The sequence below is a fragment of the Pseudorasbora parva genome, chromosome 23, assembly GCF_024679245.1.
Source record: "Pseudorasbora parva isolate DD20220531a chromosome 23, ASM2467924v1, whole genome shotgun sequence".
Classification (NCBI taxonomy): domain Eukaryota; kingdom Metazoa; phylum Chordata; class Actinopteri; order Cypriniformes; family Gobionidae; genus Pseudorasbora; species Pseudorasbora parva.
Genome location: NC_090194.1, coordinates 4,696,329 through 4,722,572, shown reverse-complemented (window position 1 = coordinate 4,722,572; position 26,244 = coordinate 4,696,329). Strand labels below are relative to the sequence as shown.

Genomic DNA, 26,244 nt, shown 5'->3' with positions numbered 1-26,244 from the left:
GCCCTGTTTAGTTTAGTTTAGGTTCATATTAACACCATATCATCCTGCTATTGTAGCAAAATGATTTAATGCTCTTTTATGATTGAGAAATGTGCTCAGGTATTATGTAAAGCTCCTTCAGTGGTCATTTACATTAATACCTCTTACTTTTTTACTATTAAGGACACACTGAAGTCCAACATGTGGCTGTCAGACTGGGTGTTGACTCTCTCGGCATTTGGTCATCCTTTCTCTGAGGTAAAGGAGAGATGGGTTCTGGACCATAATGGCTTTTACTGAAGCAATAAATAACCTGTCACACAATGACAGGACCAGAGAGTGTTTGCAGTTTAAGGACAGCAGAAAGAAACGGAGGGTTGAGCAGTGGAAAACACAGTGTGAGAGGGGAAATGAGGGAAGAGTGTCTCTCAGTTCCTATGAGAATTAAGACGTGGTAGCCCGAGTACTTCTCCAGAAGAGCTGCAAGAGAGAAAGGGCTTTTAATTGGAACCCACGTCCCAGACACTGCCAGCGCCTGTAGTGTGAATTATAGAGCAAAATATTTCATCATTCTTTGTGCTTTCTAGAACAGCTCCAGTTTCCTGAATTCATGCATACACAGTGTCCAAAATGAACACTTGCCAAGTGCCAAATGCAAGTCAAAATTGGCTTTGAGATTAAATGCTAAAATGGGAATACTTGGCATTTGGCAGACAACTTTTTCACAGTAGGAACTGCGACATGAAATGTTTTGAATTGAATTGTTTGAACGGTAGTCTGAAGACGGTGCGTAATTGACACGCGGCATTCAAATCCAAGCCATTCAAATGTCAACTAAATAAAATATCTGTTGTGATTTGTGCATCATCTAATGACTTTACTTTTATCTAGGGCACAGAAAATCTTTCTGTAGATTATTATTATTTTTCTTCTTCAGGTTTGTCATAAATTTACTTGTGAGAAAACAAAAAATATTTATGCTATCATAACCAAAATAAATAAGCATTTGAAATAAAATAATTTTATTATTATAATAATTTTAAATATTTTTGTTGTTACTAAAGTAATGCTATTATATTATTATATTTCATTACATAAAATCAATTAATAAATAATAACTAATTAATATTTGTATCAACATATACAGTAAATATCTAATAGTAAATAGTATATACAGTGCCTTGCGAAAGTATCCGGCCCCCTTGAACTTTGCGACCTTAGCCACATTTCAGGCTTCAAACATAATGATATGAAAATGTAATTTTTTTGTGAAGAATCAACAACAAGTGGGACACAATCATGAAGTGGAACGAAATTTATTTAACAAATCAAAAACTGAAAAATTGGGCGTGCAAAATGATTCGGCCCCCTTAAGTTAATACTTTGTAGCGCCACCTTTTGCTGCGATTACAGCTGTAAGTCGCGTGGGGTATGTCTCTATCAGTTTTGCACATCGAGAGACTGAAATGTTTGCCCATTCCTCCTTGCAGAACAGCTCGAGCTCAGTGAGGTTGGATGGAGAGCGTTTGTGAACAGCAGTTTTCAGTTCTTTCCACAGATTCTCGATTGGATTCAGGTCTGGACTTTGACTTGGCCATTCTAACACCTGGATATGCTTATTTTTGAACCATTCCATTATAGATTTTGCTTTATGTTTTGGATCATTGTCTTGTTGGAAGACAAATCTCCGTCCCAGTCTTAGGTCTTTTGCAGACTCCATCAGGTTTTCTTCCAGAATGGTCCTGTATTTGGCTCCTTCCATCTTCCCATCAATTTTAACCATTTTCCCTGTCCCTGCTGAAGAAAAGCAGGCCCAAACCATGATGCTGCCGCCACCATGTTTGACAGTGGGGATGGTGTGTTCAGGGTGATGAGCTGTGTTGCTTTTACGCCAAACATAACGTTTTTGACCAGATCTGACCAGAGCACCTTCTTCCATATGTTTGGTGTGTCTCCCAGGTGGCTTGTGGCAAACTTTAAACAACACTTTTTATGGATATCTTTAAGAAATGGCTTTCTTCTTGCCACTCTTCCATTAAGGCCAGATTTGTGCAGTATACGACTGATTGTTGTCCTATGGACAGAGTCTCCCACCTTAGCTGTAGATCTCTGCAGTTCATCCAGAGTGATCATGGGCACAGTGCTCCTTGGGATGTTTAAAGCTTGGGAAATCTTTTGTATCCAAATCCGGCTTTAAAGTTCTCCACAACAGTATCTCGGACCCTGGTATGTTCCTTGTTCTTCATGATGCTCTCTGCGCTTTAAACGGACCTCTGAGACGATCACAGTGCAGGTGCATTTATACGGAGACTTGATCACACACAGGTGGATTCTATTTATCATCATTAATCCTTTAGGTCAACATTGGGTCATTCAGAGATCCTCACTGAACTTCTGGAGAGAGTTTGCTGCACTAAAAGTAAAGGGGCCGAATTATTTTGCACGCCCAATTTTTCAGTTTTTGATTTGTTAAAATAATTTGAAATATCCAATAAATTTTGTTCCACTTCAAGATTGTGTCTCACTTGTTGTTGATTCTTCACAAAAAATTACAGTTTTATATCTTCATGTTTGAAGCCTGAAATCTGGCAAAAGGTCGCAAAGTTCAAAGGGGACGAATACTTTCGCAAGGCACTGTAAATGTATTGGATTTACAAAATAGTAAATATATAACATTTTATAACATTTAATCACCATAAACCCTTTTGATCATTATATATTTGATTTCGATCATATGAACTAAGATTGTTTGTCATGCTGGTTTTGTTCGGTGTTTATGACATATCCAGCAGTTTTCGCTGTTAAAGGAGTAGTTTACTTCAGAATAAAACTGTCCTGATAATTTACTCACCCCCACATCATCCAAGATGTTCATGTCTCTCTTCAGAGGAAAATACATTTGGGGAAACATTTCAGGATCTTTCTCCATACAGTGGACTTAAATGGAGTACAACGGATGAAGATCCAAATTACAGTTTCAGTGCAGCGTCAAAGAGCTCGACATGACCCCATGAGGAATAAGGGTCTTATTGAGCAAAACCATTGGTCATTTTCTAAAAAAGTATATACTTTTTAACAACAAATGATCCTCCTGCACTGCTCTGCGACGAGCCGCGTATAATGCAATCACTCTGGAAAGGTCGCATGCGAAAGTACCGATCAAGTGTTCACAAAGAGAAAGTGCTAAGATGAAGTCAAACGGCCTTCACAAATTTTGAAGTTGGAGGAGAAAATGTGATTTGAAGCTGCAATTTGGACCTTCAACCTGTTGTACCCCATTGAAGTCCACTATATGGAGAAAAATCCTGGAATGTTTTCCTCAAAAGCCCCATGTCTTTCTTTCCCCCTGAAGAGAGACATGCACATCTTGATAATTTCGTGAGTAAATTATCAGGACATTTTCATTGTGAAGGGAACTACTCCTTTAACAGTACATATAGGTGGCATGTTCTCACAGCCTTGTGAGTGAAGCGGCTTGAGTGGGCACTGTGACGTGTGTGAATATCAGGGCTGACCACCTGTCATCCGATAATCTGTCTGGTGAAAGGTGGGAAAATTCATTTGACAGCATCTTATGACATTTTCAACAGTATTATACAAGGGTTTATCTTGATGACGTGGCATCACAGCTTGCGACAAGCATTTGTCATTGACACATGGCATACAACACACACACACACACACACACACACACACACACACACACACACACACACACACACCCTGAGGCTATTACTGTCAATGCGTGATTTCAAGCATTGACAGTAATAAGTGGTGTTTGTCATTATGTTAAACGTGTGATTAAAAAAACGTGCAAGACTTTTCTTTGGGAATTGGAAATGGCTGACATTTTCTCACTGGATTCTTCAGCTACTTTTTCTTTGGCTTTGCTCAAACATTTCAAATATACATTATTCATGCGTTATAATTCTATACTACCATTTTCATGACAAAATGCAACTGCAAAAAGAACAATCGGCTGTTAGAAATGCAATGATGAGTACAGAGAATATACATGGCATTGACAGTTGACAGCAATGTTATTACGTCATCATATTTCACGTGAATAGCATCCAGTTATCATCTCAGAAATCATTTTTTACAAATTTGACTTTAAATTTAACCATTTTTTTTTTATTATTCAATTTTGTGAATAGATTTTTTCTTTTTTTGTAGTGTGATCAAATAATGATTCCGGTTTTGATGCAGCATGTCTTACTGATGCGTCATATTTAACTGCAGTGGAGGTGTTCAGTCAATTTTTGTTCATGACTGACATATTGGCCACATAAAGCTATTGCATGCTTCAGACTTCAGACTTCAAATATAGCACATTTCTGTTATTTTACGATCAGGATATTATTCGGAAATCTTTAGTGCTTTCAGAAATAAAGTCATATGTATTTGGAGCTCATAAATGATATCCTATCTATCTCAGCTAAAAATCATCAAACTTTCTTTCTGAAAATACAAAAGCTTTTAGAAGCACCACCTGAGAATGGTTTTGCATTTTTAATGGTATTGCTTTACCTTCAAATACATAAATGCGTAATATCGCATCAGGATGCATTTGGACAGCGTTTCCTTTCCCTTGCTTGTTTGTGTCTGTCAAAGCGCGGCGCTACATTCACATTCTGTTCAAACCCATTAGAGCTTGATGCTGTGTGTGCCCTGCAGGTGGGATGGAAAATGTCACAAGAATTTAATTGGAATGTGGGTGGAGAGAAACCTGCTTAATTGTAGGTGGAGATAAATTGAATGTTCCACAGGGATTGTTAATTATGTGAAATACTGTACGATTAACTGGCATTTAGACACTTAGAATGCCTACACAACCACACATGCTGAACAAATTGCTAAAGCCTTCATCATCAACCTTTAGTGTTTTATTCTTTTTCATCTAAGCTAACTGCCAGCTGGGAGACACTATGTGAGGGATTACTAAATCAGAATGAATAACCACAGCTAAAAGACTGAATCCTAAACACATATTAAGCCCTGGTATGGCTTTAATTTGTACTGAGCTGTACTGTGTGCTGGTGTCCAGTAGGGGGGGATGACGTACACTGGTTGAGCGGACAGTCAGCGCCGCTCTCTGGGATTTGATGGAGCTGGATGGTTTAACTTAAGCAGTTAAGCATCAGTTGCTGAGCATAAAGCCCCATGTTTTGATTAAATGTGACTAGGTTGGTTATAAATAGAAATCTTATTGAATTAATGAGGCTCGTGATCCACAGGCTCCGCTGTTCCTAACAGTTTTGTGTCTGTTGCTGAATTATGGATTACAAAATGTCCTTTACTTTTAGTTTATTACTATCTTAAAATGCAAATAACGGCCAGTCTGCTGGATTAATTACCCCCCTCTTTTGAAATGCTTACCATGCACATTTATTAATTTATTATTTGTAAATTATTTAAAATTCAGTTTTTGCCTCTGAAGTTGTTGCTAACAGCTTTTGAATGTATTTATAATATATTGTAATATATATTTGTCTAATATATTATATATTTAGGATTTATAATTTATAAATGATCTTATATGCATTTCCATCTCAAGTTAAGTCAAGGTAAGCATTATAAATTAAAATGAATTTATTTTCCTTTTGTAAAAATTGCACCCATCAATTAAATTCTCTTTGATTCAGTTTAGTTAATTAGTCCATACTTTGCTGCATACTCTGTTGTGAAATCTGCATTGTGGGCACGAAGGTGACGCTCGTGAGGCCCTTCTGAGACTAAAGGGACAGATGGGACACGCTGTGGTCTCCACTTTACTGATGTATAAGCAAAGGCCACAGGACCATGACATTTGGGACAGGGTCATTAAAGTTTACTGCGTTGCTTGGCAACATTGAAAAGCAAAGAGTTAAGTTAACGAACTGTATTCTATCTGGTTCTTTTAAAAATGAATGTAACTATTTATCGGACATTGTTTTGTTTTATCATCTTTGCCTTTGCCACTTTATTAAAAGCAGTAAACCACTGCCTAACAGTGATTTCTCAAACGTTAAGCAGGGTTTAGAACATTTATTAGTCCAATTTGTTCTGTTTATACAGTTCTGTCTTCCTTCAGGCTGTGTGGCTTATCTCTCTGGAGTAGCTGCGAGCTTTTCGTGTACTTTGAGTTTGCTGCAGGAATCATTTGAATGATTTTATCATGTTGAAAAAGTGCAGCTGTCGGTAAGACATCTGTCTGTCAGATTGGGCGGTTTGGGGTCCCCAGCTGTTCACGGTTTGATTGCTTCTGCCTTGAGCAGAGATGCTGTCAAGACACACCGCCAGACAAATCATCAATTGACACAGAGCTTTCCCACATACACACACAAACACACGTGTCTGCCTCCTTCTCTAATTCCCTCTTGCGCTCGTTCTCGCCGTCTTCCTAACTAAAACATGCCTAGTGTCTACAAGTAGCCAGCTTTCTCTCTCCTGCTCTCTCTCTCTCTGACACACGCACACACACTCTCACACACAGCCCTCTCGCTGTCGAGAGCACACTGCTCAGATACCGCCCAGAGGAGTGCCGCTCACCACAGCTGCGTCCTCTGTTGCTGCTGCCCGCACCGGAGCACAAACGGAGCGACAGGGAGGTGAAAGACACAGGGCGAGAGGAGGAGAGGAGCGCGTGTTTGGGATGACGGCTTACCTGAGCAAACAGCAGAGCTGCTGCGTGGAGATGCACGGCCGCGTTGGAGATCGCGGAGGGGGCGAGGCGCCCTGCTCTTGCAGCTGGCAGCATGAACCACAGCATGGATACAACTACCAGCCCTCGTCCTCCCCATCCATGTCCACTCTGCCCCGTCAGAGGGCCAAACTCACGGCTTCGCGCTCCGAGAGCTCCTGGAGGAGTCCCAGCCGTGGCGTGCTCCAAGCCAAAGGGGGAAGCTGCGATCTGTGGACCGAGTGCGGCTGCCATCCGCACAGCTGGCACGAGCCGTATCAGGTAACCGGTGCCACCGGGGCTAGGTACCAGGAACGTGAGGGGAGAGGGGCATTATGGGTAGTCTGAGCAGAAAAGCAAATTAAGTCAGGATGATATAAGTTGTTAAGGGCTTGAAAAACCCCTTGGAAATTTTTTTTTCAGGACTGGAAATGTTAGAAACGAAGTAAATCTTTGTATATTAATGATTAATGTCAGTAAGATTTTTTTATTATTATTATTCGGCAAGGATGCATTAATTTCATCAAAAGTTACAGTAAAGACATGTATAATGCTGTGCTACTAAATAATTATATTTCTAATGAATGCTTTCTATTAATCAAATGTTGAGCATCAAATCATCATATTAGAATGATTTCTGAAGGATCATGTGACACTGAACACTGGAGTATTGATGTTGAAAATTCTGCTTTGATCACAGGAATAAAGGACATGTTATAATATTTTTACAATATTCCTGTTTTGACTGTTTTTTTTGATCAAATACATGCAGCCTTGCTCATCATATCAGAGTTAAAAAGACTGAACAATCTAGTAAAAACAAATCCAGTAATCACAAAAAACTGGAAAAGTCATGGCAATGTATTGGTTAAAAAGTGGGAATCTCTCGAACTTTTATATTTGGAAACATTTCCAAATATTCAAAATGCCAGCTGGAGAGATCATATTTTGCTTTTCCATTGAAGTGGTTATTGAATATTTGTATCGGGTGGTCCTTATCATAGTGCAGTGACTGTACATGTTGATAATGTAAGTGCGTGGAGCCGCTGTTCTGACATGCTCGTTTTGTTCTTGTGGCTGTGCGCTGATCGCATGAACCGTTATACACAACGTGGTTCTCAGATCATAAATACTAGAGCAGTGATAATAACGTAATCTGTTTGTGCATGAGAGAGAGAAAGATCCAGCCAAACACTCAAATCAGGCCAATGCATCACACCCCGTCAGTGCACGAACACAGCTGGACTCTGAAGACCCTCTGTGTGTGTGTGTGTGTGTGTGTGTGTGTGTATATACCTTGTATTCTACATCATGGGGACTTTTTTTGGTCCCCATGAGGAAAACTGCTTATAAATCAATGATGTTTTTTGACAATGTAAAAATGCAGAAAGTTGTCTGTGATGGCTAGGTTTAAGGTTAGGGGATATAATATACAGTATAATATACAGTTTGTACAGTATAAAAATCTTTGTCATGTCCTCATAATGATAGGAATACCAGCGTGTGCCCTCTCCTCTTGCAGTACTGATCTGTGTTTAAACTCCAGGATTATCTAGTTAAGCAAAAGTGGAGCTTTCATTTGGCACTTCCTGCGTAAAATCTAAAGTTATCCAGTGCATGTGACAGTTGTTTTGCCTCAAAAACTTAATATACAGTACATAAATAGCAGTGCAGGATTTTTCTGGCTGCTGATTGGAAGGTCCTGATTTGTTTGGACCTGTTTCTCAGTACTAGAGCTGAAGAGGATGATGCTACACATTTAGATGAATTTGAACACTAAAATATGGAGATTGTCTGGATGCCAGCCAAACTTAGCCCTGCCCACAACATTTGAGCTCGGGCAGTTCGGTCTGGACTTGATCCATAAAGGAGTAATTATGCCAGAACAGAAACTATTTGGACCAATGAAATCATCAGGACGGGTTTTAGACGATGACGGACAGATGATCAACAGTAACATAATCATCACGTCATCAAAGGCATTTGGTTGAATTTGTTCAGATCCTAAATGGAGAACTTGTTCGTATATGCATTCACCTTCAATATCTCTCTGAAATTATGATCATGTTGGTTAGTATGTTGGGGGTGTTACCCCCGTCAATGTGTGTTATTTTGGCAAGGTTGCCTGCTAAAATTTGCATTCCTGGGTCTATACATCACATAATTGAGGTCACTTCAACCCGCGGACATGGAAAACAACCCTCAGGAAAACTGCAGACTTGGCAACACAGTGCAGTTGAGTTCGGTTGACATTTGACAACTAACGTTATGCGTCGCTTGGTTGCTCTGATTGGTTGTAGTTCTATCCTATGTAGTTGATGTCTTTCTTGGTTTGGTTGAAACACGCCCCATAACCACAGCCCAATGGAGCAGCATCAGACTCATATTCTGACTAGAACTGAGTAGGACCACGTCAGGCTAGGAGATTGGTCCAGTGATTGATAATGTGATGGCGGAGAGAAATGACCATGTGGCTCTGCATCCACCACCTGTCTCTACATGAAAACACCTCCACTTTTCTCATCTGTGGCGGAGCAGTGTGATGTGTATGGCTGAAAGGACGCTGTGTGTGTGTGCAGGATGAGAGCGGTTTCAATCACTCTTCAGCTCAAACTGGTGATTGGACATGGTTGGACTTCTCTCGGATCATCTTTCCGTTCAGAGAAAGTCACCAAGAGACATGTTTAAATAATATTACAATAGGCAAGTGGCAAATTATTTTGTGTGTACAATTTTGTATATTAATATTTAGGAATTTAAAAAAAATACCCATAAATACCATTTTCCCCTCTCAGCATACATGTAGTTTAATTGCAATAAAGTTGATAAATTCATAAGAATGTATTATTTTTATATAATTAACTAAATGATAAAATTAAAATGAATGCTTCAATGCATTGATGTTTTTGAAAGAAGTCTCGCATGCTTACCAAGGCTGAACTTATTTGATTTCCATTTGAATGTTATTTTAAAATGTATTTTATTCTTTTGATGTCAGCGTCATTACTCCAGTCTTCAGTGTCATGATCCTTCAGAAATCAGACTAATGTGATCATTTGCTGCTTTAGAAACAGTTCTTATTATTATCCATGTTGAAAAGAGTTGTGCTGCTTAAAATTGTTGTGGAAATATTTTTGTGATGAATAGAAGGCATTTATATGAAGTATAGTTTATATAGCATGTCTTTTCTGTCAAGTTTCATATTGTCAAAATATTAATATTTGTTTTAATAGGTATTACTGACCTCAAGCTATTGAATGGTACATTGCCACTCTTTTTTGAGTAATTCTAAATAAAAAATGAAGCATTACATTGGAAACCCTAATATGTGTATTGGTGTGTTTATATGCGTTCTGCTGCTCTTGAATGCTTCTTTGAGTTGGTGTCTGTGTTTTTCAGTTCTTTTAAGGCTGTTGTTGTTGACTTTTTCTTGTGCATTATTGACGGTGATGTGGTAGCTCTATGTATAGTTTCTGTGGCCTAAATTATTGAGAGCGAAAAGTGGGACAAGAGCAGTTTCTGAACGCCTTTGCAGGACCTCTTTGAGCAGCACACAACACATCTGCAGACCGATCATTATTTATCGTCATCTTTAACGTTTGGTTAAGCAGAAAGCCAAAAACTAGTCAGAGTAATGTGCAGTTGTTTGCTCTTCTGCGGTATGCAAATACTCATTACTGTTACACTCTTTACAGAGGGACAAATGGGCAGTGTGCTGTAGCAGTTCATCTTCATTCAGTTGTATTTTTAAATGTTCATGATGACTGATCTCTTTGTTTCACTAAAGGGTATTTTTCATCTGGTAATTTGATATACCGTAAATCAAATTAGGAATGTCTGATTAGTAGTTTAATTGAAGTTTACAATCATCCCTCAGAGATTTTATTCACAGAGGTGGTTTTCACAGCTAAGGTGAACGGATATCACTCATAAGAACAACTGTAATTATTCTATTGTGCTTATTAACACGCAATTAACCTTAGTGTTGATGGGGTCCCTAGGTACGCCACATTGATCATGTGTTGCCTGAGTAGCAATGCACTTCACACCTATTTTTGAGAGGATAAGGCTTTCTGATCAGTGGTCTGGACTCTGAATGTCAAACATCTGCAATGCCCCACAATGTTAAACACTTCTGGCTGAAAAAGTATTTGAGAAGTCTGACGTGATGTTTTAAGTTGCACAAACTCGAGCACTTGCTTGATCTTGTGTTAGCCTGCACCTCACCTGCCGTAAAATGCTGATACGCTGAAAACAGACACTTCTTTGTACCAAGCCTTTTCCCACCTCTGCAGAGGCATGAAGATGCTTGAAGCAGAAAGTCTGCCCTAGTTTGGCTCCACAATAAGCCCTTAAGATGTTTGTGTTCGTGCTCTCTTTACCAAACACTGCAAAGCTGGTCTGCCCTACCCCACACACACATTTTTTTATACTAAAGGTGGATTCAGACACAGCATATAATCTATTTCTTTCATCTTTAGCCTTAAAAACACTATGATATGCTGTTCCATTCTATTTCATGCTGTACCATTTTTAACACACAAATCATTTTTATCCCCTAATATTTATTGAGAGCTGTGTGTGAATCTGATTATGTAATGCCATCACCTCTGTGCTAGGCCGAGCCACGTGAGCGCTGGCTGAAAGAGGCCGGTCGTGCTCTGCATCCATGTGTTCGTGAGCACTTACACATAGATAACGCTGGAAACAGGCAGCGTACACTTCCAGCGATTGTGAGTGAATTAATGAACACATCAACAAAGAGTCTGTGTGCCCATTGAAAAGCTTTTTTATTCAAATCTCTCCAGCTAGGGTTTTAAATGAGTGCCAGCTATTTTGCAGTACGTGTTTACACAGAGAGTAGATGTTGTCTGTGTACGTTTAGCGCTGTTAAATGTCTATCCTCTCTTCAGCTTCCTACAGTCTACTCCTCATTAACTCTCGAACTGACACCGAGAGTCCAGCAACCCACGGCCCCTGCTGCATATAAAGCTGCATGCACAAACAAATTCCCTCAGTGGCTTGAGAAACTTGCGTATAGAAGACCCTGAATCACAGTTCCAACTCCTCAAAATGCACAACATCTCTGATAAAGCGTTGCCATTTCGTTCTCTTTGATATCGAGCTAAGTTACTGTGTTTAGGTGGAAATATCCAAGGGTTTACAGTTTGTTACAGTTTCAACCCCCACTGTCTTTTGTCACACAAGCTACATTCCCTGACAACAAAAACAAAAAAGATACTCAATTGTTTTTTTATTTATTTTTGACTTCGTTGGACCCCTATGATATCGCCACAGTACTGATTTGTATGGATAACTTTGGGAAATAACAAACAAATACTTCCTACCACCATCGGATAACATCATCAAATACACCAAAGCCTCATAAACACAAAATGACTCGGCAATTCTCGATGTCATTTCACATCTTTCGGATGTGCTGTTTTCATATTTATTTCTGTAGAAAAGTTAATAGACACCCACATCCACAGAGTTAAAATTAAGCTGTCAGACAGATTGCTGATGAACTTGTGGATGTCTGCTGTTAAGCTCAAATAAATCTGCATATCATTTGCATATTGATGAACGCAGTCATATTTATTTATTGTACCACCTAGCCGGGACCATGTGCGACCAGGTTCTGGCATTACAGAGCTCAGAATATTCAAGATCATTTAACAGAAACTGAAAAAGCTGTCTTCACGCTTATGACTAGTACTTTAGCAATGTCATCCTAGTTGAAAATTGGAGTCATCTTTCTGAGTGTATGTCTCATGGGACGGCCTCTTTATGACTCACTTTCTGAAACAGCCAATATTGCTCTTTGTCATCCAGGGAGATATTAAACTTAGCTTTTGCTCATTTACGTTCTGTTTGCTTTTTATTTCCGACCATTAAACTGTCATATTTTGAGATAACGTTGCAATTATCTCTTTTAATCTCTTTAATGTTTGTCTGCCACGCCGTGATGGACTTCATCAGTATATAATAGCTCCAGCTAGATGGCACAGTTCTGTTGTTGATTCCTCCTTGTCATTTATCACGCAAAAAAATTTGGCAGATGCTGAAAACCTTTTGTCTGATCGATGGCTTATACTTTCTTAGTAAGTAAAAGGACTTTTATTATCATGCTGAAAATGTCCACCTTCAGTTTAATATCTTTTTGCTGTGAAATCTTTATTGAAGTAGCTGTAAGTTTTATATTGTACAGAATATTTTAAGATGAATACTTACTGGACTGAAGCAACTCAGGTTTACTTCATTATTCTCATCTCTCATTTCCTTTAAAAGCCTGTTGCACTTGAACCATGGCGGATTCGCTATTTACATGGAAGCTTCTCCAGAGAGGAATCCTTTTATTTTTTATGTTTAAAATGTTTGTGTGCTCCTGCGCATCCCTGTGTGTGTAATAATCAGCACGTTTTGCACCTGTCTATAGTTGCATTTTACTAACGCACCCTTTAAATAACAAAAAACACTGCACTATTAACTTTAGAGCAGCTTTTTATTGGTCAATGACGCAGTCGTTTTCAGTTTCCTCAGAATAGCAACACGGCAACAATGCTCCTGAACACACCTGGTTTTCAGACCAGCACGCCCATGGGTGAACAGATGGGCATTTGACTATTTAAACAATGTGACGCTGGATGTAAAATTAAAATTGCATCGGGCTGACTCTAGCAAAACACATCTGTCACAGTTTGGGCCTCTGAATAAAACTAAGATGTTTTTTCCCTCTTCAGATGTGAGCTCGATATTCTCCTATATCATACTATATGAGACACAAAAGCCTAATGTATCACTCAACAAAAAAACTATGCAAACTTTGAAAAAACATCTTGTCTAAACGGTTCCAAAACCCCCCCTGAGTTTTCAGACTATTATTTCGTATGCCATGCTTTACAGGGTTCAAAACCAACACATTGTTTAGTGTGAACTCCAGCTGACTTTGTATCTCAAGCCTCGTTGGTAAAGCTGGAGCTTTTAATGAGGTTTTTCCTCTCGGTCGTGTGCTTTCCAACACATCTCTCTGGTTCTCCGGTCCCTCTGTGATTGAGGCTGTAGCTCTCAAGGCAGGAGATGTATTAATGTAATTAGAGGCAGTGCACAGTAAGCAGGGACAGCCTCAATCTCTGCTGTCGATCGATCTTTAGTCGCCGCTACAGGCCGGCTCTATCTCCCTGGGGATTTGTGTAGTAGGACATCTCTGAATGCTAATGCGTCTGTGATAAACCTCCAGCTGAATGAGTTTGTGGTGTGTGCTAGCCCACCTTTCATTATTGTTAAAGGTGGTGTGCCTCCAGTGATAACAAACAGAATTACAAAAATAATGTTTTTAATCAGGTTTCCTAAACGCAATTCTGCCATTGATCAGAAAAACAGACAGCCCCACCCCAAACCCACGCCATCGGTTGAGCTGTGATGGTCTGATCGGGATTCTCCAACAACCATAGTTTTGATAATGCCATAAAGCACTTTACTTACTTAGACTTACACATAACTGTTGTTTAGTTTGATAAAAAGTTGTAAAATTACTTTGACATAGGTGGAAGAAAGGACAGCCACACAGTTGTTAAACTTCAACAAAGAATATAGATATGGTAAGACGTTCACTTCTATTACTTAGGAATTGGAGAATCTGCACTGTGCAATATGGTGGAATAGTCCCGCCTTCTAAAGTAAAAGAGCCAATCGCTGATTGGTAAAGTCATTGCGTTACTTGAGCGGCCGTTCGAAGCTCCGGTTCCCATAGAAACATTGCCGCATTGGCTTTGGTGCATTTTTAACGCTATATGTTATTTAATTGTGAGTTTTTAAATTGTGAGATTCCAGGATTCCGCTATTCAGATAGATAGGACTTGATCTTGTATGCCTGAAATAGCTGCCCGGAGGCATTGCAAATATAGCCACAGAGTGAACAGATTCAGACCTTTCTTGATAGGGAGTTTGACTTCTATTAGACATGTTGAACTGTGGGACTAATGCAAATGATGCAGGTTTGAGTGCTTCCCGAAACGATCCTCGACTCATACTCTGTACTTGTCTTGCTCGATAGTAGTAACTAGGATTAAGCCTTTTAAGAGATTTTATTTTAGTTATATTTGTGATTTTGATTCATATTTGAACAGTTAACGTTCACATTGAAGATGAGATATAAACATCATATTCGCTTGTGTATGGAAGCAGGGATGAGGTCATATAAGGCCAACAGTGGCAATGGTCCACACAAATTGATTGCAAATGCATAGTCATATCTGCATACATTTTTCTTATGGTAAAAAATATATAATTATTTTGTGGTCTGCAGTAATTCACATGATTAATTCCTGCCTCTAGGACCACAGACATCAAGGTAATTTAGCCTAACTGTGCAGTTATTGTACAGTGGATTGTGCAGCTGTACATTATGCTGTGTAAAATGAGCAAATCTTTTCTAATGAAGGGGTTACACTTCACAACACTCAGTGATATTAGAGAGAAGGCGCAGGATTGAGGTCCACACACCCACTAAGATTTCTTGCCTCTTTGCTGTGTGGGAGAGATTCATTGACTTTGTGTTGTCATCAGAAACGATCTAAACAGCACCAGAGAGAGAGAGAGAGCGAGAGAGAGCGAGAGAGAGAGACCCACACAAACAATTTCAACATTTCATGTCATACAATTTAGTTTTTTATCAATGATCATACTACATAATTCTGTCTTTTCATGATTCATCTAATCGATCCGTGTGTGTGTGCGTGTGTGTAAATATGTTGTTTTGCTGTTGACTGTTGTTTTGAAGTTGTGTTCTTCATCCTGGCATCTGTGAGCTCAGCGGTGCCCATCATGCTCTGCTGTATTCCTTAACTAGGCCAGTTCACGCATCTCCAATCCACTCTGATCTTTATCTCTCTCTCTCTCTTTCTGTTTTCCTCTCCATCCATCTCTCTCTTCTTCCTCCCTTTCTCTCTTTTCACAGGCAAGTCCTGCCCCAATTATTGTCAACACGGACACTTTGGAATCTGTACCATACGTGAGTTTTGATTTTGTCATTTATTTATTGCATGTTCATGACATTATGCACAGCCGTGACGATCCCTTGATGAGTTCGGTGCCCATGAAGAGTGAATGGCGAATAAGTTTGACATCTTTTTTTTTTTGGCTCATGAATTTAGTGTCATTTATCACTCTCCATGCTGTGCAAACAAGATCAACATATTCAATGATTGATGACTTTTCATAAATAAGCCAGATAAGGAGGCCAGCGATTAGCTGTGGGTTTAGATTAGCACAGGCTTTTCATTTATGGACTTTTTGGTGGGATAAATGTGAGAAATTTGATGAATGGTTTTAACCCCCAGAAGTCGGCTATCGCGGCGGCATGATAGGCTCACGGTTTTTCTTATTAGTGCCAAAGAGACTCAAATAACTGTCGATTTTTATAATTCAGGTAAGTGTTATGCATCATTATAATCTGTTGTTTCTATTATTTTTTGAGTAAAGTCAGAATAAAAACAAATTGTTGCGCTTCTTGCAAAATTAAGAAAACAAACATGATGCACGATCTGCAGGCAGCCTCTCTGTCAAAGACATCTAATTTGATTCTCTTCAGAAAACGATCTCTTACTTGGTGAAAACTTATCTCACCAACACAGGGTTTTTCCTGGGTCAGAAATGGTCTTCGGTGGTGGCTGACCAGTCATGATCATCCACACACACGCATGCACGCGCATACACACCCCAACAGTAAAAGAACCTACCCGCGTGATCTGTGAGCCCAATACTGACAATAAATGTAAAATAAATGCAAACATTTTTTTTTTGCTTTTGTTGCTCATTTTTACACAGTTTGCATAGTTTACTGATTCATTATTTTGACAACAACTATTAAAAAGCAGCATTAAAAATTTAATAACAAATAGTCTAATTCTCTGCCATAAACAATTTAACTTGCATTGTTCTGCTTTCACCTTATTCCAATCTAAACAAATTTTTTTTGTGGTCATTTACTAAACATTATCAATATAAATACTCAAAATAAATGCATGAAAATACTGTGGATTATTAATACTAATTCTTACTAACCCCTCTTGTTTAATGGGGTAAGCACACTTAATTCTCATTTCAGAGGTGTTGTGAGTAAATGATTACACACCGATTCGTGAGTTCAGTGTTGGACAGATCAGTTAATTAAAATGAATCGGTTCAAATGAGTCATTAGTTCGCGAATCGGACAAAAGCGGACACGTTATGTGTGAACCCAGACTCTTAAAACAACGCAAAAGATTGATCACAGAAAACACTTCATAAGGATATTTTTCAGTTTATTTGAAAGTATGGTTCATGTCAGCTGCATGTGCAAAATGTCTGTTAAAAGAGGTGCGATTTTTGAGCACAATTCACATCCAGCAGTAATTCAGGGAAAATATTGTGCGAACGCCCCACGTGGCGCACGGATTCAGTCTTCAGACCTTTTACCATTTTGTCAGTTCTGTTGATTTTGATTAATATGCGCGAGTGAGAGAGAGAGAGAACGGTGATGGTTTTGAAGACAGAGAGAGCGCGCGGCTCTCTGCTCGTTCTCCTTCACTCAGTTAAAGGGGTACTTCAGCGCTGGGAAGATGAATCTGTATTTAAACTGGGTCATCAATGTAGTAGAAATGTGAAATTATTTTTGAATTTGGTGTCTTCTAGACTGAGAAAAGACAGAAAATGTATTTGTGTCTCATGGGGATGAAAGACTACAATTCCCAGAATGCTTCGCTGCCCTGTGAGGCCATTCCCAACACCACCAACTTCATTACTGTGACTGAGTTAGAGAAGACACTACAATTAAAAACTGAACGTGTCTGTTCAATATAATGAGTCACCGCGCGAGTATCACCGCACTGAGCACTAACTGCACGAGTGATGAGAGCTGAGGTAATCGCGACTACATTCGCGGCATACATTCACACAGGAGTTCAGTCTGGCGCGTTTCAGTTCATGCCTTTGCAAGCTTAACTTTCATAGAAATGAATTTGAGAAGTTAAAAGACGTGCATTGCTCACCATAGCTCCGTTTAAATGATCCTGTCTGCAAGCTGAGCTCTCCCTGCCAGCTGAGTGTTATCTCCCATCCCCCATGCGCAGATTCAAAACATGCGGAAATAGCTCCCTCTGTTGGCTGTAGTCTTTAGCCTCTGGGCAAACATTCCTCCTATGATGCAAAAATCGTCATTTTGCATCATAGGAGGAATTTTTCCAGAAATAAAATGCATAAATCTCTTGTCTCAGGGAGATATGAGGGGGGAAAGCACAATAATTTGAATATTCTCCAGGGTTTCTACTGATACAAAGCCATATGCTAATCGCTGAAGTAACCCTTTAACGAGGGCGCACGTTAACTGAGTGTCAGAACGAGCAGAGAGTCACGCGCATTAGTGATCTATAAATTACAATAACTCATCAAATAAGGCTTTGGCGGGACAAAAATTTGCTTTGGCGGCCGCCAAAAAATGTTCAATGTAGGAAAAACCCTGCCAACATAAGACATATGTCTGAAGAAACTTTGAAATGTCAGTTTTTAAATAATGTAAATCAAATCGAAAACAAATATTCTGTGTTTATGTAATCTGTTTGAAAAGACAGATATATCAGTCGTTTTTGAGTGTCCCATTATCTGCTCCTTATCTGCTAATGCGTTCTTTTGTGATTCAAATATTGACACGGTCCATGCGAGTACAGTGGAACACCACATCAGCTCAACATCAGCTCAAATATACACATCAACACTTTACATCGGTTTAAGATGCGCTGAGAAATGATCGTGGAATAATTTTTCGCTTTAGAAAAAGCTGCTTATTTCTAAGAGCAGCGAGGACTGTGAGGTAAGTTTATTCTGTTAGTGTCTGTGAATATTAAACGCAAAAAGTAATTCTAATTAGACCCCATTGACATGCATTATACAAGCAAAGGTTGAAGTTAAAAATCTTCTTTTGTGTTCTACTGAAGAAACAAACACACATCTTGGATGCCCTGGGGGTAAGCAGATAAACATCATTTTCATTTTTTGTTGAACTATCCCTTTAAGCAAGCCTGTGATTTCACTCAAATTTACTGACTTATCTCCTGTATATGATGTCAATACTTGTAAATGTTTTTTCGTTATAGATATAGCTGTATGAAATCATAAACACTCATATGTATCGATATCGTTTTGATAGTTTTATAGTAATACAAATAATTTTGTTCAGTTAGAGAACAGACGCTACAATTAAAAACTGAACTGAGCACAGACCGGCGGCAGGAGTCAGATTTCATTCATTACGAGTGAGAAGCTGACGATATATGGCGGAAGATTCAGTTTCAAAGCTAAATGTAAAAGCGCCCGTTTAAGCGAGCTTAACACTGCTCTGTTCTGTTTTTCATTAAGAATAGTATTAATATATATATTAAACACACCATTCAAGCATTTACCAGCAGCCATATCACCCTGTAGCCCAAGACTGGTTGCCCATTAAAGCTAAGCAGGGCTGTGCCTGGTCAGTACCTGGATGGGAGACCAACTGGGAAAACTAGGAGCTGCTGGTAGAGGTGTTCACCCTGTGGTCTGTGTGGGTCCTGACACCCCAGTATAGTGATGGGGACACTATACTGACAAAGAGCACAGTCCTTCGGATGAGACGTTAAACTCTCTGTGGTCCTTAAAAATCCCAGGATGTCCTTCGATAAAGAGTAGGGTGTAACCCCGGCATCCTGGCCAAAATTGCCCACTGGCCCCTGTCCATCATGGCCTCCTAATAATCCTTCTCTCCTGATTGGCTTCATCATTCGGTCTCCTCTCCATCAATCAGCTGGTGTGTGGTGGGCGTTCTGGCGCAATATGGCTGCCGTCGCATCATCCAGGTGGATGTAAAGCGCTTTAAGTGTCTAGAAAAGCGCTATATAAATGTAATGAATTAATAATAATAATAATTATTATTATTATTAATTTGCTCCCAAATTGGTACTCATTCTAAAGTGAAAATATAATCCGTGCGGGAATTCATAACGGTGTGAATTATGAATGCAGCCTCCATTCTTCATAAAAAGATAAAGATCCACCTAATTCTGGCCAAATCACAGAGATGCCGATTCGCACGGGACTAATATTATTACAGGACCTTGGTGTTTAGCGAAATTTGGTATGTATAATATGGTAATTTGCGGGGGAATTTTTTACTTTACAAATTACAGACATGGCCGATTCGCACGTGATTAAGATCACAGACATTCTCTGCAATTATAACAAATGACCAGAGGTCCCCAGATAATACTAGCCCCGTGCAAATAGGGCTTTAGGAAATTGTAATCAATGTATTGTATCATGTGAATTAGCAGGCTCAATGATTCTCACATCAGTTTGAAGCAAAAACTCTAGTCAGCCACATCCATTAGTCTAAAGTATTGCGGCCGCATATCTATTGTGTTTTGAGACCTTAATTTTAAAACCATTTTTTTTTTGTTTTTTCAAAACCCATGCATAAACATTATTCTCTCAAAAATACAAGCTCAGACTCTGAAGAAGGGTTAAACAGGTCTTGGATCAAATAAACTTGGATATTAACCAGGGAGTCAGGGCTGACCGCGGGCCCTCAGGATGACTTATTGCAGCAGAAATACTGGAAATATATAGTGTTGGACAATTGGGGACCTTGGAGTCTGAAAAGTTAACAATCGCCGGTTTAGAGAAACCCTGTAAAGCCTGGCATGTGAAATAATAGTCAGAAACAAACATATGTTACTCATCATGTTGTTGAGTTTCATATTTGATACATCAGGGTTTTTTGGCTCATATAGTAAGATATAGGTATTGAGCTCACACTCGACGAGGGAAATTGCAATTTGGGCAGTGATATGGCCAAAACGTGAGAAATTCTAATACTTGCATAAAATGCATATAAATATCAATTATTACTATTAGGGGCATGACAATATATTTTGCTCACAAGATGAGATGATACACAATATTGGGTGCACAAGATGATATTTTAACTTTTTTTTTTTTTTAATGATGCAAAATAAGACTGGAAAAATAGGCATTTTTTCAAGTAAAAGTCACAAAAGGCAAAACAATGCAGATGCATTTTGAAATGTTTGAGCTAATCTACGGCGTCACTAACAATTTTTGTTATCAAGTAATCGGTTGATTGTTTTGATGATGAATCAAGTTGTCTGATATTTTTGTGGTAATAAAGCTAGACCTAAGTGAACAATAGCATTTAGCAATAGCAATAATAATTGGTTAAAATAAAGTATCAAAAGCAAGTAATCATACATTTGTTGAACAAAAGTACATAATGTCATTTTATTCAACTTATGTACATTATGTATTATATCAAATGTCTGCAGAGGGGACCAACGGCCTGGTATTGTAGTTGTTGTTACACTTTACAGCAGATCAAATCCTTGTTTAACATTGGATTTGATTTGGATTTGGATTTGCCAAACAAGTATTAAGATGCGTTTTGGTCGATCGGATCACAAGTGAACAATGCTAAATACAGGTGTAAACAGGGTCTAAAAACATTTTAACGTTGTTCACGTTCCACCACTTCTAGACGAAGTCAAAAAAACATTGGCTTTTGTAGTGTAAACGCTCATGTGATTAAATGCGTTAGAACATCCACAAAAGACGGCCTACTCTCCACCTACTGACCTAACGTGTAAACATTATGTGCAGCGCACTAGCCAAAGGCAATTTAAACTTTGTCAGCTGGAGACCCCAAGTTTGGTTTGAAGACGAAAAATGTACTAAGCACAGTGTTATCTCTCTAAGTTGTGCAAGCTTATTTTGTCCGTTAGATCGAAAGATCCGGAAAAAAAACCTTTAGAAATCAGAACAGAAGTGGTCGAAAGTGGACGAAAGAGATGAATTAAAACACCAGGTGTAAACGGGAATGTGTCTCCCTCGTCTACTGGTGATTCGATCGACAAAAACACTTCTTAATAGCAGGTGTAAAGAGGGCCTTAGAAACATATTGACGTGTTGGTGTAGGCTTATTGACAGATTTTAAAAGCTGAGTCATATCAAAAGTAGCCTGCTCTGTCTCATCTGTCGGCACTTTGTCAGTTTCCTCTTTGCTCCGTGATGTTTTTCACCGTGTGATAAAATGGACGTGTGGCGTGAAAACATGAGAACAATTGTGAAAGTTGACAGCCCTGGAAGCACTGTAAACCGTTTTGCCACAAACTCAACATCTTGATATTGCGAGATATATTATGTGGCAAATTTGTGTATCAAACATTATACAGTAGTCTTTAGAGGTAAAGCTTTGTTTCAAAAACCTGACGAGCTGCCTTATAACGAGGGCATGCATACTTCATTAATAAAACAATCCCAGAAAACTGAGTATGCGCATTCAAAAAGTGTGAAAAGTAATGAAACGTTTTTTTTATTTAAAGAAATTTATTTGTGTTTCTGTTTTGTATTTGCATGTCTATTGGAGGACTGTTCTATCCAAACCTATGAACTACTTGCACAACTACTTCCACGTTCTACTTATTACCACTCGGAAATAAATTAGTACTATTTCAATATGGAAGTGTGTCACAAAGCTCAGTACAAGTAGTCCATTGGAATACAATATGCTTCACATGAAGCCATCTATACAAATATGTCAATAATGAGATTCCATATTCTGCCTTAATGGATTGTGTTTGCCTACACTGTAAATTTCTATTTAGGTATTTGAGTATATTTTACAATAAAATGCTATTTCAGTCTCTACTTCAACATTTCATATTTAATTAATTGTTATACTTGCCATTTCTTTGTAATTAATTGTGAAATTTATTAGCAATATCTGAGTGTTTCTAAAATAGACTTCAGTGTATCTTCAGGCAGCACGACAGATTGCTTTTCATTTTGAATCAGAACTAAAGAGTTGGATAAATGCAGGAGAAAACATCATGAATTGGGCACATGGCAGAACAGGTGATGAGATAGAATGAAAGAACACAGAGGGGGGAAGCAGTGTTGAATCAGACACTAACACAGAGTGATAAGTACTCTGCACGAAGCGCACAAACATGCTAACAACACCGCTTGACCTCGAGTCGGTGGAGGGCGGTTTTGTCTGCGAACTCCAAAATAACAGTCCATGTTTTTTTTCCTGTTAATGCAGTGTTGTAATCTCACCATGTCCAGAAACAGGTTATCAGAACAACCTAAAACATTTTTTTAAGCTTCAGCTTGTTTTGTCGGCCCATATAAGATCTCTTTAACCACTCAGTTGTTACCCTTAAACGGCAATGAGATTAAATGGAGGTTAAAACGAGTCTCTTCCTCGATTACACCAGAAAGATGTAATGGGAAATATCTTACTATTCTTCCTCTGTTTCATTAAAAGAATGTCCTCCGTTCCGCATGCCTCTTACACACACCCTTCACGTTCACCGAGGATAATTTCATTTGATTCTCGTTTCTCTGCATGAATCTCAGTAATGAAATATTAATATCATGGCATATCCAGATGACTGTGGATGAGCCGTGTTTTAGTCAAAGCACCGTACTTCCATCAGCAATGAGAGATCGACTGTGACATCCAGAATCTAACAACACGCTTAATGCTGTTAAGACAGTTTAATTGCTTCCCCCCCGTTTATTTTTTTATTTTTTACTGCTGTTCTCAATTTAAAGCTTACTGTGGACTTGTGTTGGAGTATGTGTGCGATTATGATGATTATGAACTGCTTTATGAACCAATCTGTCTTTGATAGAGCTTCTAATATCCTAATACGAGTGAACAAGCGTGTGAAGATGGAGTTCTGGGAAAAGAAAACATTATGATGGATTGCTCCAGTAGAGCAGGTGCTCACTCTGAGTTTAGCCTATAAACACACTGTGTGTGTGTGTGTGTGTGTGTGTGCGTGCGTGCGTGCGTGTGCGACTCTCTTTTCATTGAAAACTAGGAAAAGATACGCTGCACCGGTTCTCTCTGAAAACAGCAGAGTTCATGGAGGCGTACACTGGGCGGAGCTAAAGAGTCACAAGCACACACACACACACACACACACAATAAATAATGGCATTATCACTGGATAACTTTTGATTCAATATACGTTCATGTTGTTTACATTATATGCACTTGTGCACCTATTGACAAAAAAAAAACCGACTCATGACCGGGAACTAACACACACACTTACAGAACTCCGTTGCTGCGCCAGAAAAAAAAAAACTGCATCCACTGTTTCCTTAACGATAGGCTATTTAGGAAGCTGAACAAGGTTATCTCATAACAACCAGAAACACACTTCTGTAGCGGCACGTTGAGTTTGTGGTCTAAAACAAAATGACAGCGCTGCCGACGGCTCCCGTAACCCGAACAAAGTTCTCTGATGGGCGCTCTCTTGCTCTTTTATGACGTTATACTGTCCATACTCGGGAAAAAAACTTTACGAAACGTATTGGAATCCTGAAGGAGTGTATTTGGAATGGAAATACTCATTATACATTATACATTTTGGCCATGTTTAGCATGAAAATCAACTCTTTAACAGTTTGAATAAGTCAGAATGCATGAAATAGCGTTAGGGGTGGACCCTCTTTTTTTAATGTTTTTAATGTTTTTATTTTTTTTATGATTCACATTGTATGTATTCATGTGAAATTTCCACCTCATAAACCACTATGTTTTCCTCCCGTGAAGATTGGGTTGATACATTAAAATGAGTCACTGTTGAGGAGATATAAAGACTCCATACTTCCCCAGAGAAATAAGAAAGGTGAGCTGCAGTAAACCCAGCAGGAAAGGACCAAATCAAGCTCATTATGCATGTATTCATGGGATACACTTATCCTGCGCACACACATTCACTCACCCAGTACAGTGTCATCTGTTCACTTTACTAAAAGGAACCTCAGTTGCTTTAGTGAGCAGATTTGCCTCAGGTTGAATGCTATATGGGCTTTGTGCTGTTTATCAAGGCTAGTTGAAAAATCAAGCTTAAAATATTTTTCTTAGGAGTAATGAAAGAAATAAGAAATGTATTTTTTATCTGCTGATGCTTCTGAAAAATGTGTGAAGCGGCCAGACATATATAAAGAAGAGCAGTAGACCTTAGTCAGAGAAGATATTAATATAATGCAAACGAAACATTCAGCAGACTATAGCCGCGTTTCCACTGCAGGGACATTCCTTTAGGAGCTAAAGACTTTGGGGTGGTGTCGTGTGTTTCCACCACAGGGGGACCAGGGTCTAAGTGAAGTTCCGGGTAAAAATGTCCCTCTCAGAAAGTCCCTGCTCGCAAGGTAGTTTTCGAAGTTCATGAACTTTCGAGGTTGGGACTTGGGTGCTGAACATTGATTGGTAGAGTTCACTCAGCATTTTGATTGGTTGACAGTAAGTCTGTTGTGATGCTTGCAGTAAGAGTTGTTTGCTATTCAAATCACCTATGGAGTTTAAAAATACAACAGATGGACCGATGACGAGGTTCAGGCTTTATTAAAGGTGCACTATGTAGTATTTTTGCAGTAAAATATCCAAAAACCACTAGGCCAGTGTTATATATTTTGTTCAGTTGAGTAGTTACAATATCCCAAATGTTTCCAACTATTTGCAAATTGTGAGAAAATTGCGGACCCGAGACATGTCAGCATAGCGTTTGAGGGAGTCGCATGTCAATCGCGTCATATCTGCGTTACCCTCGGTTTTATTGGGCAGAAGTGCTTTACTCTTATCAGTGTGAACATGTCACAGCAGCGCCGAGTAAACGCACAGAGTAACGTCATAACATAATTTTAAACACACTTAAATGTATCTAATATGATAAACAGAGCTGCTTTACCTTATAATCATGACCGGAAAAGTGGAAGTGCGGGCGCCCGGCGACTGTGTCCCGTCATAATAAAAGTCCTGTGCTCGCGAGGCGGTATTTGTGTAACAATTGCTCCAGCAGCAGTGCTCAGCTCCACAACACTCGGTCCTGCTCTGCTTCAAGTAACATAATAACCGCATCCATGAATGTGATTTCTGCCCGTGTCCTATTTTCCACCGGCTGTGAGGTGAAGACCACATGTCCCAAGATGCTGCGCTCAAACTTGGCGTCATCAAACTACACCTTTGTTTTGAATTGGCAACCTCTAGTGGACAGAAAGTTGCATAGTGCACCTTTAAGCTTATATGTGAGTCACTTATGAGATTCGCGGACTAATCTTCACGGTACTTTAGACTGCGATGGAAACACAGACAGCAACAGATATGTGGAAAAAAAAGTTCCTCAGACAAATTGTTCTGGGTAATGTCAGTTGGAAACAGGGCTATTTTTATAATGGATTTTGAAATAAATAGTCTTTCCAAAAAGTTCTGTTTGTGAAAATTAGGTATAATGTACACTATAATGTATTGTTATAAAGAGGCACAGTTATGCATAAGATGCAGTTCTAAGATACTTTTTTGGTCAAGATCAAAGACAGCATTTTTCTTATTGAACTGTACATATACTTTGAGCTCTGTAAGATACTTTTTTTTATTCAGCTAGGAAGTGTGCATTACATTAATATCATTTATAATGTTACAAAACACATCTGTTTTTAAATTATTGCTGTTCTTTTGAACTTTTCATTCATTAAAGAATCCTAAAAAAATAAAATAAAAAAAG

General features: G+C 38.9%; 1 protein-coding gene across 22 annotated transcripts in view; it reads left to right on the top strand.

Annotated features, from left to right (window-relative positions):
* Window positions 1–26,244, top strand: part of dlg2 (discs, large homolog 2 (Drosophila)) — a 281,667-nt gene that overhangs the window by 159,300 nt on the left and 96,123 nt on the right. For 18 of the 22 annotated variants that reach the window (XM_067432627.1, XM_067432641.1, XM_067432628.1 and 15 more), the window contains one exon: window positions 15,600–15,653. The exons of 2 other annotated variants lie outside the window; for them this stretch is intronic. In XM_067432627.1, coding sequence (XP_067288728.1) covers window positions 15,600–15,653 — 54 coding nt within the window. Of the gene's footprint in view, window positions 1–6,449; window positions 6,923–15,599; window positions 15,654–26,244 lie in introns of those variants that run through there. 2 more of the 22 variants (XM_067432634.1, XM_067432635.1) reach the window with 2 other exon arrangements.